Source organism: Peromyscus californicus, unplaced genomic scaffold (assembly GCF_007827085.1).
Source record: "Peromyscus californicus insignis strain IS unplaced genomic scaffold, ASM782708v3 Scaffold_10__1_contigs__length_136768540, whole genome shotgun sequence".
Taxonomy (NCBI): Eukaryota; Metazoa; Chordata; class Mammalia; order Rodentia; family Cricetidae; genus Peromyscus; species Peromyscus californicus.
The window spans coordinates 10,648,182-10,669,130 of record NW_026294391.1 but is presented as its reverse complement, the minus strand read 5'-3'; the positions used below and the strand labels follow the sequence as shown (position 1 = coordinate 10,669,130).

At 38.9% G+C, this 20,949-nt stretch overlaps 1 protein-coding gene across 5 annotated transcripts in view; it reads left to right on the top strand.

Annotated features, from left to right (window-relative positions):
- Positions 1–20,949, top strand: part of Otc (ornithine transcarbamylase) — a 127,096-nt gene that overhangs the window by 96,998 nt on the left and 9,149 nt on the right. For all 5 annotated transcript variants that reach the window (XM_052741404.1, XM_052741187.1, XM_052741363.1 and 2 more), the window contains 2 exons: positions 447–600; positions 8,874–8,996. In XM_052741404.1, coding sequence (XP_052597364.1) covers positions 447–600; positions 8,874–8,996 — 277 coding nt within the window. The remainder of the gene's footprint in view (positions 1–446; positions 601–8,873; positions 8,997–20,949) is intronic.

Here is a 20,949-nt window from a genome sequence, read left to right as displayed (position 1 = left end):
AGCTGCTACTTGGATGCTTTATATTTCAGAGAAACAGTGAAATGTTTCCCCTGTGGGCTAATGTAAGAGAAAATTAGCCACATATGAAGTATTAATGTTTCTTTGAATGTCTTCTTTTTGGTCTTCTCCCTTTAAACTTAGATAAACTGACAAACTGGCATTTATCAATTATAATTTATCATGTTGGCTGGGCTCAAAATATATTTCTTATCTCCACAAAATTCTGACATGGTCACTGGATAACACATAGGTGGAACAATATCTGTTTTCTATAATAACTATATGTTTAGTGTTAGTTTTTTGATCTGTCATGTTCATAGGTATATTGTAATGCATATTTTACTTTGTTAGCAGTTATTCATATCTTTAAAGAGCTTTTATTAAAGAAGCAGTTATTAGTTATTTAGCAAAACTTGCTTAGAATGTCTCTTCTTGGTTTGCCACAGTGTGTTATCTAGCATGACAGACGCAGTGTTAGCTCGAGTGTATAAACAATCAGATCTGGACACCCTGGCTAAGGAAGCATCCATCCCAATTGTCAATGGACTCTCAGACTTGTATCATCCTATCCAGATCCTGGCTGATTACCTCACACTCCAGGTTGGTGTATTTCTTTTCTTTACAAAACAGAAAAAAAAATCAGCAAATAATTCCAGACTACCATCAAGTGGAAACATTTACTTAAATGATGTTTAATCATTATTGTGAATGACTTCTATCTTAAAAATAATTATAGCATATGTGTGAATGGTATAGATCTAGAAAAGAGTGCATTACTATAAACAGACTGTTTGATCCTTTTCTTCTCAATCCCATTTCCAAACCCCTTCTAGCCCCTCTCACATCATCTATTCTTTCAATCACTTTGCTCTCTGTTGCTCAGTTTAACAATGGATGAATAAGGAATACAACTGCATGTAGAACTGACATAAGAGTGTCAACTTGGTAGGCTCTAGAATCACCCAGAAGACAAGCCTCTAGATATGTCTATGAGGGACTATCTACAATAGGTCAGCTGAGGTGGGAAAAGCCACATTAATTATGGGCAGCACTATTCCATGACCTGGTGCTCAGAAGTGAAAGAAAAGAGAAAGTGAACTAAATACTGTTATTCATCTTTCTCTCTGCTTCCTGACTATGGATGCAGTGTGGCTAGCTGCTGCAAGCTCTGGTTGCCTTGACTTCCCCACAATGACAGACTGTATCCTTGAGTCTTTGAGCCAAAAGGATACCTTTCCTTCCTTAAGTTGCTTTTATCAGGTATTTCATCCTGGCACTGTGAAAAGTAACCAATATAGTGATCCAACATTCACAAGACTCTGTAACTTAGAAATGAAGATCAGAGGAGTTCAGTTCAAATGCTCGAGATGGTCTATTACTGCTTGGTAATATAAAGAGGAGAACATTTTCTGTCTTTTTATACATTGATTAAAAGTAGAATGAAGAATATGTAGACTTTGTAGAGTTAAGGCTCTAACTCAGCCATGTGCTCCTACATCAGGAACTTGAATAACTTTTAAGACTTACATTATTTGATTAGACACAGCCAAACTGCATGTTTTTGTCACTTGGAATCTTAACAGTCAGGATTTCTGTGTATCTGGATGATTTTGAGGAGACAGGTCAAACTGGATAAGCCCATCTTCCCTCTCATTTGAATAAGCTGTGAACATTGAAATGAGAGGTCAAGCCAAAGAAACACTGTTCAGAGACGAAGACAAGCTCCATGCAAAGAAGACAAAACAATGATGTCAGATGGATAGTTGCTGTTGTTTAGTGAAACCCATGCAGACACTAGATAGCCTCGTGTTTCTCACTGGGACTTTATCATTATTAAATCATGAGCTCACCGGGGGTGGGGCATGAGCTGTTTCTACTCATCATAGGGTCTCTTGCTGGCCCTGTGCAATGCTTTCACCAAGGAGACACCAAAACAGGATTTCAAAGAGCATGAAGTCTAAGTGAGATGAACTTGGCTTCACATCCTTGCTTAGCCACCCAGTAGTTTCATAATCTCCAAACTATTTAGTCTTTCTCCTTCTTCTTTGAGCTTTACAAATATTTAACTCTAAATATATTAAGCCTACAAACATTTCAAGACAAATAAACACTGGGGCCGATGGGATGACTCAGTGAGTAAAGGCACTTGTCACCAAGACTCATTACCCAAGTTCAATTCTGGGAAAGCACATGGCAGAAGAAGACAACTAACCCTGGAATTGTCCTATGACCCCTACACACATGCTGTAGCATGAACTTGCCATCCCTCCATAAAAGAAATATTTTTAAACATAAAAAACAAAAATAAAAACAAATTCTTTTTATTATTTTTTCTTATTAAAATTTTCCATTTATTTTACATACCAAGCACAATTTCCCCTCCCTCCTTTCTTCCCATTCCCTCCCCCTGTCTACCCATACCCATCCACTCCTCCTCCATTCAGAAAGGGGCAGGCCTCCCATGGTAGTCAACAAAGCATGGCATATCAAGTTGAGGCAGGACCAAGCTCCTCCCCCTGTATCAAGGCTGGGCGAGGCATCCCAGCATGGGGAATAGGTTCCAAAAAGCCAGCTCATGCTCCAGGGACAGTGTCTGGTCCCACTGCTGGGGTCCCCACAAACAGACCAAGCTACACAACTGTCACCCACATGCAGAGGGCCTAGGTTGGTCCCATGCAGGCTCCTTAGCTGTCAGTCCAGAGTCTGTGAGCTCCCACGAGCTCGTGTCGGCTGTCTCTATTGGTTCTCCCTTCATGATCTTGACCCCCCTTGCTCCTACAATCCCTCCTCTCTCTCTTCAGAGCCAAACCACAAAAAGATGCAACAAAGAAAGAGAATTACAGACCAATGTCCCTCGAGTACATTGATGTAAAAATACTCAATAATATACTGACAAACTGAATCCAAGAACACTACCATTACCACAGCACATCTTGGAGGCAGGACAGATTATAGGTCGAAGGTTTTATGGCTTTGTTGGTGCCCCAGTCTCACTTCTGGAAGCCTTGCCTAGTTACAAAAGATTGCCATTTGGGGCTTTGTATCCCCCATTAGTAGGAGTCTGGTCACTCTCAAAGGTTTCTGAGAATTTCCACAGCACTCAGTTCCCACGTCACCCCCATACCCCCTCTACCACCTCCTTCCCCACCTGAACCCTCCTGTTCCCATCCCCACCCACCCCCAGTTCCCCTACAAAATCTATTCTATTTCCACTTCTCAGGGAGATCCATGTACCCACCCACCCCCTTGAGCTCTCCTTGTTACTTAGCCTCTCTGGATCTGTGGATTGTACATGATTATCCTTTTCTTTACAGCTAATATCCACTCATAAGTGAGTACATGCAAAGTTTTTCTTTCTGAGTCTGGATTACCTCACTCAGGATGATTGTTTTTTCTAGTTTCATCCATTTTGCCTGCAAATTTCATGATGCCATTGTTTTTAATAGCTGAGTAAAAGTCTTTTGTATAGATGTACCACATTTTTTATCCATTCTTCTATTGGGGTATATCTAGGTTGTTTCCACTGATATGCACATAATTGACCAAATGTCGTTGTGGTAGGATGGAGCACCTTTGGTTATATGCCCAAGAATGGTGTAGCTGAGTCTTGAGTCTTGAGGTAGCTCAATTCCCAATTTTCTGAGGAACTGACAGTGATTTCCACAGTGGTTACAGAAGTTTGCACTCCCATCAGCAATGGAGGAGTGTTCCCCTTGCTCCACATCCTCACCTACATGAGCACTTGTGTTTTTTTTATCTTAGCCATTATAACAAGTGTAAGATGGAATCTCAAAGTAGTTTTGATTTGCATTTCTCCTATGGCTAAGGATGTTGAACAATTTTTTTTTAATTTTACATCACAGCTGCAGTTTCCTCCTCTCCTAGTCCCTCCTCCCTAAGCCCACTCTGTTCCTATTCCCCAATCTGCTCCTTTTCAGTTTCTGTTCAGGAAAGGGCAGGTCTCCCATGGATGTCAACAAAGCATGGCATATTAAGTTTCAGTAAGACTAAGCACCTCCCCATGTATTAAAGCTGGGCAAGGCAACCTACTATGAGGAGTAGGGTTCCATAAGCCAGTAAAAGAGTCAGTGACAGCATCTTCTCCCACTGGTAGGAATCTGTTTCTCAGCCATTTGAGAGTCCTCTATTGAGAATTCTGTTTATATATGTACCTATTTTTAAATTGGATTATTTGGTTTGTTGATGTCTAGTTTATTGAATTTTTAAAAAATATTTTAGATATTAGCTCTCTGTCAGATGTGCAGTTGGTGAAAATCTTTTCCCATTTTGTAGGCTGCTGTTTTGTCCTATTGATGGTGTCCTTTGCCTTACAGAAGCTTTACAGTTTCATGAGATCCAATTTATTAAGTGTTGATCTTAGTGCCTGTGATACAGGTGTTCTGTTCAGAAAGTTGTCTCCTGTGCCAATGTGTTCAAGGCTATTCCCCACTTTCTCTCTTATTAGGTTCAGTGTATCTGGTTTTATGTTGAGATCGTTGATCCACTTGGACTTGAGTTTTGTGCAGGATGATAGATATGGATCTATTAGCATTCTTCTATATGCCAACATCATTTGTTGAAGATGCTTTCTATTTTCCATTGTGTATTTCTGGCTGCTATATAAAAAAAATCAGGTGCTCACAGGTGTGTGGATTAATGTCAGGATCTTCAAATGATTCCATTGGTCCACATGTCGGTTGTTATGCTAATACCAAGTTGTTTTTATTACTATGGCTCTATAGTAGAGCTTGAAGTCAGGGATAGTGATACCTCCAGAAGTTTCTTTATTGTGCAGGATTGTTTTAGCTATCTTGAGTTTTTTATTTTCCCCTATGACACTGAGTATTGTCCTTTCAAGGTCTGTAAAGAATGCGTTGAGTTTTTTATGGGAATTGTATTGAATTTATAGATTGCTTTTGGTAGGGTGGCTATTTTTTTGTTAATCCTACTAATCTAGGAGCATGGGAGATCTTTCTTTCTGATATCTTCTTCAATTTCTTTCTTCAAAGACCTAAAGTTTTTATCATACAAGACTTTCACTTGTTGGCTTAGAGTTACCCCAAGATATTTTATATTATTTGTGGCTCTTTTGAAGGGTGTCTGTTCTCATTTATCATTTGTATATAAGAGGGCTACTGATTTGAGTTAGTTTTGTATTCAGCTCTTTCACTGAAGGTGTGTATCACCTGTAAGAGTTCCGTACTAGAATTTTTGCCCTTGCTTATGTATACCATCATATCTTCTGTGAATAGCAATACTTTGACTTTTTCCTTTCCAATTTGTATCCCCTTGATCTCCTTCAGTTGTCTTATTGCTCCTGCTAGAACTTCAAGTACTATATGGAGAGAGTAGACAGCTTTGTCTTGTTCCTGATTTTAATGGAGTTGCTTTGAGTTTCTGTCCATTTAATTTGATGTTGGCTATGGACTTACTGTAAATTGCCATTCTTATGTTTAGGTATGTTCCCTGTATTCCTGATCTCTCAAAGACCTTTATCATGAAGGGATATTGGACTTTGTCAAAGGCTATTTCAGCATCTAATGAGATGACCATGTGGTTTTTTTCTTTCAATTTGTTTATATGATGGATTACATTGACTTATTTTCATATGTTGAACCATCCCTGCATCTCTGGGATGAAGCCTGCTTCATCATGGTGGATGATCTTTTTGATGTGCTCTTGGATTTGGATTTTATTATTTTTTTGTGTCTATGTTCATGACAGAAATTGATCTGTAATTCTCTTTCTTTGATGAGTCTTTGGTTGGGTTGGGTGACTGGCCTCATAGAAAGAATTTGGCTGTTACCTCTGTTTCTATTTTGTAGAATAATTTGAGAAGTATTGGTTTTAGCTCTTCTTTGAAAGTCTGCCAGAATTCCACACTAATACCATCTGGCCCTGTTTTGTTGTTGTTTGTTTTTTAGTTTTTATTTTTGGTTGGGAGACTTAGTGACTTTTTCTATTTTTAATGCATTATAGGGCTATTTAAATTGTTTATCTGATCTTGATTTAACTTTGGTAAATGGTATCTTTCGAGAAAATTATCCATTTGTTTTAGATTTTCCAATTTGGGTGGAGTACAGGTTTTTAAAGTATGACCTAATGATTCTTTGGATTTCCTTGATGTCTGTTGTTATGTCCTCCTTTTCGTTTCTGATTTTGTTAATTTGGATATTCTTTCTGTGTCTTTTGGTTAGTTTGGATAAGGGTTTGTCTGTCTTGTTGATTTTCTTAAAGAACCAACTCTTTTTTCATTGATTCTTTGTATTGTTCTCTTCATTTCTACTTTATTGATTTCAGCCCTCGTTTATTACCTGCCCTCTACTCCTTTTGGGTGTGCTTACTTCTTTTTGTTCTAGAGCTTTTATGTGTGCTGCTAAGTTGCTAGTATGAAATCTCTCCAATTTCTTTATGTAGGCACTTAGTGCTATGAACTTTCCACTTAGCACCATTGTGTTCCATAAGTTTGGGTATGTTGTGCATTCATTTTCATTGAATTCTAGGAAGTCTTCAGTTTCTTTATTTCTGCCTTTACTCAGTAATAATCCACTAGTTGGTTTTTCAGTTTCCATGAGTTTGTAGACTTTCTGTTGTTGATATACAGCTTTAATCCATGGTGATCTGATAGGATGCAGGAGTTATTTCAGTTTTCTTGTATCTGGTGAGATTTGCTTTGTGACCAAGATTTTGGAAAAAGTTCTGTGAGGTGCTGAGAAGATATATTTTTGTGTTTGGGTGAAATGTTCTGTAGATAGCTGTTGTGTACATTTGATTCATAACATCTATTAGTTCCATTATTTCTCTATTTAGGTTTTGGCTGGATTACCTGTCCATAGGTGAGAGTGGGGTATTGAAGCCTCCCACTATCAATGTGTGAGGGTAGATATGTGACATAAGCTGTAGTATTGTTTCCTTTACAAATGTGGGTGACCCTGTGTTTGGGGCATAGACAACTTTAAAAATTGAAAGATCTTCTTGGTAGATTTTTCCTTTGATGAGTATGAGAGTATGAATTTTCCTTCCTATCTCTTTTGATTAATTTTGGTTTGAAGTCTATTTTATTAGATATTAGAACGGCTGCACCAGCTTTTTTTTTCCTTAGGTCCATTTGCTTAGAAAATCTTTTTCCATCCCTTTACTCTGAGGTAATATCTATCTTTGGTGTTGAGGTGTGTCTTTTGTATGCAGCACAAGGATGGATCCTGTTTTATAATCCATTCTGTTAGTCTGTGTCTTTTTATTGAAGAATTGAGTCCATTGACATTGAGAGATATCAATGACCAGTGATTGTTAATTCTTGTTATTTTGGTGGTGGTGGTGGTAGTGTGTGTGTGTGTGTGTGTGTGTGTGTGTGTGTGTGTGTGTGTGTGTGTGTGTGTGTTTCCCTTCATTTGGTTTTGCTGGTGTGAGATTATTAATTTCCTGTGTTTTCATGTATGTAGTTAACTTCCTTGGGTTGGAGTTTTCCTTCTAGTACCTTCTATAGGGCTAGATTTGTGTATAGATATTGTTTCAATTTGACTTTTTCATGCAATATTTTGTTTTCTCCATCTATTGAAAATTTTGCTGAGTATCTTAGTCTGGAATGGCATCTGTGGTCTTTTAGAGTCTGTAGGGCATATCTCAATGCCCTTCTACAGTCTAGGCCCTTCTGGATTTTAGGGTCTCCATTGAGAAGTTGCGTGTAATTCTAATAGGTCTGTCTTTATGTGTTACTTGGCCTTTTTTCCTTGCAGCTTTTAATATTCTTTGTTTGTTCTGTATGCTTAGTGTTTTGATTATTATGTGCCAAGGGGACTTTATTTTCTGGTCCAATTTATTAGTTGTTCTGTAAGCTTCCCATACCTTTACAGGCATGTCCTTCTTTTACTTAGGAAAGTTTTCTTCCATGACTTCGTTGAAGATATTTTTCTGGGTCTTTGAGCTGAACTTCTTCTCCTTCTATTTCTATTGTTCTCAGTTTGGTCTTTTCACAGTGTCCCAGAATTCCCGGATGTTTTGTGTCAGAAATTTTAGATTTAATATTTTTCTTTGACCTAAGTATCAATTTCTTCTATAGTGTCTTCAATGCCCGAGATGCTCTATTCCATCTCTTGTATTCTGTTGGTGATGCTTGCATCTAGTTCATGTTCACTTACCTAGATTTTTTCATTTCCAGAATTCCCTCAGTTTGTGTAGTCTTTATTGCTTCTGTTTCCATTTTCAGGTCTTGAACAGTTTTGTTCATTTACTTCAAATGTTTGTTTGACTCTTTTCTTGGCTTTCTTTAAGGAATTTATTTATTCATTTCCTCCAATTTTTTGTTTGTCCTCTCCTCGACGTCATTGAAGAATTTCTTTATTTCCTCTTTATGGACCTCTTTCATCTTCATAAAGTTGGGTTTAAGGTCTTTTTGTTATATTTCAGCTGTGTTGCAATATTGAGAGCTTGCTGTAGTGGGATAACTAGGCTCTGGTGATGACATATTGCCCTGGATGTTGTTGGCTGTATTCTTACACTGGGGTCTAGGCATCTGGGTTTGGAGTGATTTTATGTCTAGGTGCGGATTTCTGAGTTTGTCTTTGTTGGATGGGTGTGTTGTTCCTTGGCTTCTGTTTCCTCTCTGGTCTTTTGTCCAGAGTGGCTTATGGTTGAGTAGAGGGTCTCCAACCCAGTTGGGGACTGGGCTTCTGATCAAGATATTAGACCTTTTAACTACTGTTTTGTAATTGTATGTCCATGTTATTGAATTTAATGCAAAACACAGTTTATTCATTCCAATAAGGCATTTATTTTCAGTAAAAAACTGTTTCCTTTGTCTTAACTCTAGTAACTGTTTCATAAAAGTGGATTTTCTCCCCATATTTAATCCCCTTTACCTCTTGATTTCCTAGGAACACTATGGCTCTCTCAAAGGCCTCACCCTCAGTTGGATAGGGGATGGAAACAACATTCTGCACTCCATCATGATGAGTGCTGCAAAATTCGGGATGCACCTTCAAGCAGCTACTCCAAAGGTAGGAAAACTTTCTGCCCTGAAAGAACCTCCCTGTTGATCAGATGCTATTACCCAGTGGAAACAAAGCTTCTGATCAAGGACAGCATAGCTGAAGCGACACAATTTAAGCTACATTACCAACTCCTCTATTGAATGGCTATCTGGCTTCTTAAGAGCCCAATTTTCCATTTCTATAGTGGAAGCTAGTCTTGGCTGATGCCTTTTATTCCTCGAGTCTGTGATAAAAGCACATCCAAATTATGCCTTTGAATGCCCTAATACTGGTCATTATCATATCTTTGTGTATTATCACCACACAGGCCGAAGAAAGCAGTGAAAACCAGACAATGTAGAATCCTCAGTGCTGAAAAATGGTGCTGTAATCGCTCCAACACAGCAATTTGATTTAAAAAAATAAAGAAAAAGTCAATCCTATGTAAAAAGCTCATTGCTTATATCCAACTTAAAGTTCAGCCAGGCGGCAGTGGTGCATGCCTTTAATCCCAGTACTAGGGAGGCAGAGCCAGAAGGATCTCTGTGAGTTGGGGGCCAGCCTGGTCTACAGAGCGAGATCCAGAACAGGCACCAAAAATGACACGGAGAAACCCTGTCTCGAAAAACCAAAAAAAAAAAAGAAAGAAAGAAAGAAAGAAATTAACCCAAGGGGATCAAGCCCAAGCTGACCCTGAAGGATCTGCAAGGAATGTTTTAAACACCTAGATCTGCTGCTCTATTCTCTCCATTTTGTTTCTTCCTTAGCTTCTGGTGTTCTTTCGGGAGTCTTTCAAAAAGGAAAATTTCCCTAAGAAGAAACTATTTCAGAAACTAAGTGTTGATTGTAAGAGAACTGACCATCATATTAGGTGACAATTGTATACAATGATTACATGCCAGTGTCTCTCATCAAGTCCATGTTTGTTGTGAATAGTCATACCTGTGGCTCACACCTGTGGCTCAATCTGAGCTGACTATCGGGGAACTTCAAAATTTTTCTCTCTAATTCTGCTTTTAGAATTTGACGTTTATTTACCAACTACCAGGGACATGAATTATAGCAGAAAGACAAATAGCTGAATTTTTTGAAAAGTAATCACTCAGTCCTTGAGTATCTCATGCATGTTTCACCCAAATCAAACCTGTATCTTAGGCTTTGTTTCCTCTTAACGTATCCCTGGTAGGGATTTAGGAGATTTACAGGGAACTAGTGGAAGAAGATCAGAGAAAGGAAAGAATCAAAGAAAGGTACCATTTACAGGGACCAGCCATCCTCGTCACCCTAGACCTCGGGTATTTCTGGAGATGAAAGGCATTATTGCTAAAATGTCAAGAATACTTGGAAAACCAGGATGATTTGGTCACCCTAGCGCCATGATACGTTCAGTCCAACAGAAGGAAACTTAACTTGATACAACAAGTGAGCTCTAGAGTATAAGGTATGCTTCAGAATTGTCCCAACCAGGAGACATGAGAGCAGGTTTCCATCATTCTGGACTGGTACTGCTGAGTGACAACAGGCACAGTGGAGTGGCAAGTTCTCTGGTATTTACAGTGAGAAGAGCAGCTTGGTAGCCAGAGAGTGGCCTTTGGAAAAAGGCTTCAGGTTCTGTGTTGGAAACATACCTACTCTACCCCAAACAAGTTAACAAAAGACACTACATCTTTTTCTCTAGTGTTACAGCTGAGTCAGTTTGAGTTACTGTGTCTTTCTCTCTTAGTTTCCTAGGGTGGCAAAAACAAATTACCACAAATTGAATGGCTCAAAAAGCATAGTAATATGTTGTCTGAAATCTAGGTGTGTGCACATCCATATTCCATTTGTTACTTGGCTTCTTCCTGAATTACTCCAAGCCTTTCCTCTATCATCTCCATTCTATGTCCATATATCTCTATGTGCAAATGTTCCTGTTCTTCAAAATTATAGCATATTAAATTTAATTCTACTCTTACTCACCATGACCTCATCTAAAGTACTTAAATATGCAAAGACCCTGTTTCTAAATAAAGTTACAGTCTGAGATTCCCACTGGGCATTGTGTGTGTGTGTGTGTGTGTGTGTGTGTGTGTGTGTGTGTGTGTGTGTGTGTGTGTGTGTCTGTCTGTCTGTCTGTCTGTGTGTCTGTGTCTCTGTGCATCTCTGTGTGTCTCTGTGTGTCTGTGTGTGTCTGTGTGTCTGCATGTGTGTGGTGCAGGGGGATCAAAGCCAGGGCCTCATATATTCTACCTAAATATTTTGCCACCGAATTATGCTCTATCTATAGGGCATGACTTTTCTAAGGACATTATTTGCCCAAATGTACCTGCCATGCTGTAGAACAAATGGAAAACACATGCAATACTAGCATGCTCTGGAAGCTCTATTACAGTGAATTTTAGTGACTCGGAGAGATGACCCTTACAACAATCATCATACCCCTTTCATTTAACATGCACTGAAATAAAAGCTCAGGTGTGACATGTTTGAGCACACTCTTAAGAACACTGGTTTGCAGAAAGGCTCCACATTAAGGCAAAATGTGACTGCATTTGCTTTTACAGTTAAAATGTGCATTGACAATAATTGTTCCCTGCTATAAGGTTATTTTGGAATGGTTCCATTCTGTTGAAGAAATATACAGTTTAAACAATTATTGCATGTCAAAAATGTTTTATTAACATTAAAAGAAAAATTCCAGTATTATAGAGTAATTTCCGTATTGTTCTTTTACGGAAACTCATTTAAATGATAAAGTGTACAAAAATCCACTTAAATCTTGGTGAGAGCAAAGTTTTGTTAAAAAAAATCCTGCTGTTAAGTCTCATAGTGCAGAAGTTGGTCCATCAATTTGTAAGTCTTTACTTGTTAGTAGAACTATTTCCCTTAAAGATAAAGCTAGGAGATTTATTGCAAATTTAAGAAACATTGAACAGCTTCCAAAGTCCTAAGTAATCCATTTCCTCATGCCTCAACCAAGAATAACTTACATGTTCAAAAACTAAGGATTTTGTCCATGATTTGCAGCAGTGTTCCATAAGCCATTGACGGTAATGCTTTTTAACACTGTTCTAAGTGAATATTTAAACTGGGTTTGTTAATCACCTTCTTCGTCTGGTTTATGGAGAAGCCAATGGGTGGTATAGTACTGAAAACTGAGACGTAGGAGAAGAATCTGTCTCTGCATTCTAAGTCACAGCTCGGGGTGTGCAAGGTTGGATGATTTCCTAATTTCCAAGCCTCTCTGTCAGTTCTCTAAGTACTTATTGATTCCTCCTCTAAGAATGATTATTTTTAAAGGTCCAAAACCTGCTCTCTGTGGGGAAGACTACATTTTCAGAGCAGTAGGAACTTGGTGTAATATCCAAGTCTCTTTACTTGTGTTTACTAGCACAATTGTTCACACCATTTGTTACCAAATTCACAAACCTTTACTAATTACTTTCCCCAAACCCCTACAAACCAGGCTCTGAAAGCTCATGGCATTTTGAGCATAACAAAACTTGCTTTAAAATGTCTTCAGCTATCATAATCAATATCTCAGCAATTTCTTTCCTCCAGAAATTGATGATGGGAGAACAATTGTAGACAGTATGTGTAAAGAAGTCAGATTTCAAATGAACAGACCTGAGCATGCCTGTCACAAGCTGATGTTCTTGGAAAGTAGAATCTGAGAGTTTAGTGTGTAAAATGTATAGGATGCCAATGACAGTGTGTCCTTGAAATCAGTGGCTATGGAAAAGGGCAGGGTAAGGAAGCAGGAGTGTGCAGGGGGAGAAGTTGAGATATGATGTGTTCCCAACCTACAGTTTCAGTCGACCTACAGAGCATTTTGTATATGGAACGATCAATTGGAACAGTCTGGGCTTGGGCAGAGAGGCTCTGATTTTCATATATTCCTATCAATCAATCCTTGAATATATGGGGCCCTAGAAGGCTATGTTTGCTTGAGTGAGGTGATCTTCTATAGATGAGTCAATGTCCAAAAGGGACTGGATAAAGCCACCTTCTGGCACTACCATAGCAACTGAGAGGAGTAAGTCCTTTAATCATGATTATTCATATTGGTGGGGGTGTGAAGAGGATATCACAACACTGAGCAGAAATTCATACTTAAAATGTACAAAAATTGATTCATAATAAATGCTAGGCATTCAAAAATGAGAAATGTGACTCTTCTCCCACCCAGAGAGGCCTGTCTCAAGGACCTAGGTCATGGGGCACAACTAGTGTCCCCCTGCCCCCACCCAAGCAGGGCAGCAGGGAAGACTCCTGTGGGCAGGCCTCCCCACCAACACCCCAATTTGGACCCTGAAATGTACAAGACCTACTCCCTCCCTCAAACCCACCCACACACCCATACCCTACCCCTTGACCTCAGCAGCTCCCTGAGATGAAGAATCTGCCAGCTCTTATTAGACCAAGAGTGGCTAACTGAGACACAGAATGGGCCAGCCCCAATTGGACCAAGAGCTCTGATTAGACCAAAAGTGCCCCCCTGAGACACAGACACAGTAAGCACAAATTGGACCAAGAGCAGCTCCCTCAGACACAAACACCTCTTGCACCTATTGGAGGAAGAGATGGGTAGACTTCAGTGAAAAAACACATACAACTAAAGAGAAATACAGCACCACCAGAACCTAGCAGTTCTACAACAGCAAGACCTGAACTTCACAACATAGAAGAAGCAAGACTTGAACACACCAACACAGAAGAAATAGGGGAAATTGACCTTAAAAATGACTTTAAGAAGATGATAGAGGCCTTTAAAGAGGAAATGAAAAATTCCCTTAAAGAAATTGAGGAAAAGAAAAATAAAAAAATGGAAGAAATCAATAAATCCCTTAAAGAAAACCAAGAATACCAAGAAAAAGCAATTAAACAGGTGAAGGAAACAGCTCAAGATCTGAAATTGAAATAAAAGCACTGAAGAAGACACAAACTGAGGGGATGCTGGAAATGGAAAATCTGAATAAATGAACAGGAACTACAGATGCAAGCATAACCATCAGAATACAAGAGATAGAAGAGAGAATCTCTGGTGTGGAGGATACAATAGAGGAAATAGCTTTGTCAGTCAAAGAAACCACTATAGCCAAAAAAGTCTAACACTGAACATCCAGGAAATCTTGGCCACCATGAAAGGCCAAACATAAGAATAATAGGGATAGAAGAATACCAACTCAAAGGCACAGAAAATATATTCAACAAAATCATGGAAGAAAACTTTCCCAACTTAAAGAAGGAAATGCCTATGAAGATAGAAGAAGCTTACAGAATACCAAACAGACTAGACACCCCAAAAAGGTCTCCTTGCCACATAATAATTAAACAACTAAACATACAGGATAAAGAAAGAATATTAAGAGCAGCAAAGGAAAAAGGCTAAATGACTTATAAAGGCAGACTCATCAGAATAACACTCGACTTCTCAATGGAGACTCTGAAAGCCAGAAGATCCTGGACAGACATAATGCAGACATTAAGAGACCACGGATGCCAGACTAGATTACTATAGCCAGCAAAGCTTTCAATCACCATAGATAGAGTATGCAAGATATTCCAAGACAAAAACAGATTTAAACAATACCTATCCACAAATCCAGCCCTACAGAAAGCACTAGAAGGAAAACTCCAACCTGAGGAAGTCAGATGCACCCACGAAAACACAGGTAATAGATAACCCCACAGCAGTAAATCCCAAAGAAGGGAAATATACACACACTACCACCAAAAAAAAAAATAACAGGAATTAACAATCACTGGTCATTAATATCCCTTAATATCAATGGACTCAATTCGCCTATAAAAAGACACAGTCTAACAGAATGGCTATGAAAACAGAATCCATCCTTTTGCTGCATACAAGAAACACACCTCACCTTCAAAGACAGACACTACCTCAGAGTAAAGGTCTGGGAAAAGACTTTCCAGTCAAATGGAATCAAGAAGCAAGCTGGTGTAGCTATCCTACTATCTAATAAAATAGACTTCAAACTAAAATCAATCAAAAGAGATTGTGGAGGACATTACATATTCATCACAGGAAAAATCCACCAAGATGAAGTCTCAATTCTGAACATTTATGCCCCAAATACAAGGGCACCCACATATGTAAAAGAAACAATACTAAAGCTTAAATTGCACATCAAACCCCACACACTAATAGTGGGAGACTTCAACACCCTACTCTCATCAATGGACAGATCTGACAGACAAAAACTTAACAGAGAAATAAGGAATCTAATAGATGTTATGACTCAAATGGACTTAATAGATATCTACATAACATTACACCCTAACACAAAAGAATATTCCTTCTTCTCAGCAACCCATGGAACCTTCTCAAAAATTGACCTCTTACTCAGTCACAAAGCAAATCTCAACAAGATACAAAAAATTGTATAACCTCCTGTATTTTATTGGACCACCATGGCTTAAAGTTAGAATTCAACAACACAAATTACAGAAAGCCTACACTCTCATGGAAACTGAACAATGCTCAGCTGAATCACCAATGGATCAAGAAAGCAATAAAGAAGTTAAAGACTTCCTAGAATGTACAACATACTCAAACTTAAGGGACACTGTGAAAGCAGTGCTAAGAGGAAAATATATAGCACTAAATGCAGACATAAAGAAGTTGGAGAAATCTCACACTAGCAACTTAACAACACACCTGAAAGCTCTAGAACAAAATAAAGCAAATTCACCCAGGAGAAATAGATGCCAGGAAATAATCAAATTGAGAGCTGAAATCAATAAAATAGAAACAAAGAGAACAATACAATGAATCAATGAAACAGAGTTGATTCTTAGAGAAAATCAACAAGATAGACAAACCTTATTCAAACTAACCAAAAGGCAGAGAGAGAACATTCAAATTAGCAAAATCAGAAATGAAAAGGGAGACATAACAACAGACAACAAGGAAATCCAGAGAATCATCAGGTCATGCTTCAAAAACCTGTATCCACAAAATTGGAAAATCTAAAAGAAATGGACAATTTTCTGGATAGGCACCACATACTAAAATTAAATCAAGACCAAATAAACAATTTAAATAGACCTATAACCCCTAAGGAAATAGAAACAGTCATTAAATTCTCCAAACCAAAAAAATCCCAGGGTCAGATAGTTTCAGTGCAGAATTCTACCAGAATTTCAAAGAGCTCATACCAATACTCTTTAAATTGTTCCACACAACAGAAATATTGCCAAACTTTTTATGAGGTTACAGTTACCCTCATACCCAAACCACACAAAGATGCAAAAGAAAGAGAATTACAGACCAATCTCCCTCATGAACATTGATGCAAAAATACTCAATAAAATATTGGCAAACAGACTCCAAGAACACATAACAAAATTATCCACCATGATCAAATAGGCTTCATCCCAGAGATGCAAGGATAGTTCAACATATGATATTCTGGCAATGTAATCCACCATATAAACAAACTGAAAGAAAAAAACCCACATGATTGCTGTGGATATCACTCCGTATAAATAAAACACTGATTGGCCAGTAGCCAGGCAGGAAGTATAGGCGGGACTAGCAGAGAAGAGAGAGGAAAAGGAGAGGAAAGCAGAGGAGAGGAGACACCAGCTGCTGTTCAGGGGGCATCATGTAGAGGCAACAGGTAAAGCCACGGAACACGTGGCGACATATAGGTTAACAGAAATGGCCTTACTATAAGAGTAAGAGATAGACAATGGTAGGCCTGAGTTAATGGCCGAGCAGTTTAAATAATATAAGAGTCAGTGTGTTTATTTTATAAGTGGGCTCCGGAACTGGTGGGGCTTTATGGGAACTGGAGAGAAATTCTCTAGCTACACATGATCATCTCATTAGATGCTGAAAAAGCCTTCAATATAATCTATCGTCCCTTCATGATAAAGGTCTTGGAGAGATCATGAATACAAGAAACATACCTAAACATAATAAAGGCAATTTACAGCAAGCCAACAGCCAACATCAAATTAAATGGACAGAATCTCAAAGTGATTCCATTAAAATCAGGAACAAGACAAGGCTGTCCACTCTCCCCATATCTATTCAATATAGTACTCGAAATTCTAGCTAGAGCAATAAGACAACAAAAGGAGATCAAATGGATACAAATTGGAAAGGAAGAAGTCAAGCTTTCACTATTTGCAGATAATATGATAGTATATATAAGTGACCCCCAAAATTCTACCAGGGAACTCCTACAGCTGATAAACTCCTTCAGTAATGTGGCAGGATACAAGATTAACTCAAAAAAATCAGTAGCCCTCCTATATACAAATGATAAATGGGTTGAAACAGAAATCAGAGAAACATCACCCTTTACAATAGCCACAAATAATATAAAATATCTTGGGTAACTCTAACTAAGCAAGTTAAAGACCTGTATGACAAGAACTTTAAGACTTTGAAGAAAGAAATTGAAGAAGATATGAGGAAATGGAAAGATCTCCCATGCTCATGGATAGGTAGGATTAACATAGTAAAAATGGCAATCTTACCAAAAGCAATCTACAGATTCAATGCAGTCCCCATCAAAATTCCAACACAATTCTTCACAGACCTGGAAAGAACAATACTCAACTTCATATGAAAAAACAACAACAACAAAAAAAAAAAACCCAGGACAGCTAAAACAATCCTTTACAATAAAGCAACCTCTGGAGGCATCACCATCCCTGACCTCAAGCTCTACTATAGAGCTATAGTAATTAAAAACAGCTTGGTATTAGCATAAAAATTGACATGTGGACCAATGGAATCATTTGAAGATCCTGACATTAATCCACACACCTATGAGCACCTGATTTTTGACAAAGAAGCCAAAACTGTACAATGGAAAAAAACAATCTTCAACAAATGGTGCTGGCATAACTGGATGTCAACATGTAGAAGACTGCAAATAGATTCATATCTATTGCCATACACAAAACTCAAGTCCAAGTGGATCAAAGACCTCAACATAAATCCAGGTACACTGAAACTGATAGAAAAAGTGCAAAGTATCCTTAAATGCATTGGCACAGGAGACCACTTCCTAAATATAATACCAGTAACACAGACACTGAGACCAACAATTAATAAATGGGACCTCTTGAAACTGAGAAGATTCTGTAAGGCAAAGGACATGGTAAATAAAACAAAACGACAGTCTACAGAATGGGAAAAGATCTTCACCAACCCAACATCTGACACAGGGCTGATCTCAAAAATATATAAAGAACTCAAGAAACTAGACATCAAAATACCAAACAATCTGATTAAAAAATGGCCTAGGGAGCTAAACAGAGAATTCTCAACAGAAGAATCTTAAATGGCCGAAAGACATTAAGGAATTACTCAACATCCTTAGTCATCAGGGAAATGCAAATCAAAATGACTCTGAGATAGCATCTTACACCTGTCAGAATGGCTAAGATAAAAAACACTGAAGACAGCTTATGTTGGAGAGGATGTGGAGTTAAGGGAACACTCCTCCACTGTTAATAGGAGTGCAAACTTTTACAGACACTTTGGAAGTCAGAATGGTGGTTTCTCAGAAAATAGGGAATCAATCTACCTCAAGACCTAGCTATACCACTCTTGGGTATATATCCAAGGAATGTTCAATCATACCACAAGGACAGTTGCTCAACTATGCTCATAGCAGCATTATTTGTAATAGCCAGATCCTGGAAACAACCTAGATGCTCCTCAACTGAAGAATGGATGAAGAAAATATTGTACATATAAACAATGGAGTACTACTCAACAGAGAAAAACAATGACATCATGAAATCTGCAGGCAAATGGATGGAACTAGAAAATATCATCCTGAGTGAGGTAACCCAGACTCAGAAGGATAGATATGATATGTACTCACTCATAAGTGGATACTAGATGTAAAGCAAATGATAACCAGACTACAATCCACAGTCTTAGGTAATAAGGAGAACACTAAGAGGGATGCATGGATCACCCTAGGAAGGGGAAATAGATGAGATCCCCTGAGTAAACTGGGGGTGAGGGGAGTAATAGAGAGTAGGGGGTGGTGGATGAAAACATAAGGGAATGGGATGGTCGAGCTGGAACAGGGGTGGAGTGGGAGAGCAATGAGGGAGATATCTTGATAAAGGGAGACATTATGGGGACAGGGAGAAATTGGATGCTAGGGAAGTTCCCAGGAATCCACAAGGATGACCCCAGCTTAGACCACTAGCAATAGTGGAGAGGGTACCTGAACTGGTTTACCCCAGTAATCAGACTGGTGAATATCACAACGACTCTTGAATACCCAGACTGTCATCATAGAGCCTTCCTCTGGTAACTGATGGAAGCAGATGCAGAGATCCACAGACAAGCACCAGACCGAGCTCCAGGAGTCTAGTCGAAGAGAGAAGGATTCTGTGAGCAAAGGGCATCAAGATCATGATGGGAAAATCTACAAAGACAGCCAAACCAAGCTAGTGGGTACTCGTGAACTTTAGACGAACAGCTGTGGAGCCTCCATAGGACTGGACTAGGCCCTCTGCATAAGCAAGACCATTGTGTAGCTTGGTCTGCTTAAGGGCCCCTCTAGCAATAGGATCAGGATCCATCCCTGGTGTATGAGCTGGCTTTTTGGAGACCACTGCCTATGGTGGGACACCTTGCATAGCCTTGCTGCAGGGAGGAGGGGTTTGGACCTGCCTCAACTGAATGTACCAGGCTTTCCTGATGGGGAAGGCTGGCAAGGGAGTGTGAGAAGGGAAGAGAGGGGGATCTTAATAAAGAAAAAAATTTAAAAAAAAAAACAAAAAATTGGGAAAGATGGAGAAGGGTGAGCATAATTATGGGGTTTGATCTGACATGACTACTATATGGAGGCACTGGAGATAAGGCTAGAGTTCATGAGCTGTCATGTTCTGATGAAGACACCCACCAGGAGATGTTCAAGGGTGAAAGGCTGAGATGGCAAAAAAGGGCAAAATGTGTACAGGGATGACAAGATGATTGGCTTTCCTGTGGCAGTACATTGAGAAGAATTAAAGGAGATGGAAGCAGGAGATGTAGCCAGAGAGGCTGGAGACTCTTAATCAGCTCTGACATAAGAAGCAAGTATTGAACAATTGAGGCTGTTGTCTACAAAACAGACAATAGCTTTAGCCACTTTAGTTGCCCACAAAATGTCCATTAGTGCTAGGAGTAGGCTGAGTAAACAAGACCCCCAGAATGCAAAATCATTTAATCCTAAGAATGAATACCTCTTTATAGGCACCTTGCTTACCTCTCCAAACCATTCAAGCACATACATAAACGACATTTCAAAGCAAGTCGCATTCCCCTGGAAAAGAATAAGGCAGGAAGGAGCCCATTAGTATTTTGCCGGAATAGTCATAGAGGGCTTTTCCGGGGAGCAGTCATTCAAACTGAGACTTCAAAAATTGTCCATGGAATGGGTGAGCAAAAGCGTGTTAGGCAAACAAAAAGAGCCATTTGTGCAAAGGCACAGATAAAAATGTACTAGGCTGTGCAATTATGTATCTAACCTTCTAATGCCATTAAAGGGTCAAAGAGAGATCTGTCGTGAGGTAGAAAATGCCATGCTCTGTATTTTTGTCTTTACAACTGAAAAAAAAAAAAACAAACAGAGATAGCCCAGGAAAGATGGAACAATTATTTGCCCTTTTAAAGTCCAAAGCACAGCATGAAAGCCAGTGTGCTCTACTGAACATGGAACATGGAGCATCTTTTAAAAAGCGAAGAGAGAGACTACTTCTGAGCTTTATTTTGTCTTGTTTTAAGTCATTAGATACATATTAGGTATAAGATATAATAGTGTCGAGCCGGGCGGTGGTGGCGCACGCCTTTAATCCCAGCACTCGGGAGGCAGAGCCAGGCGGATCTCTGTGAGTTCGAGGCCAGCCTGGTCTACAAAGTGAGTTCCAGGAAAGGCGCAAAACTACAGAGAAACCCTGTCTCGAAAAACCAAAAAAAAAAAAAAAAAAAAAAAAAAAAAAAAAAAAAAAA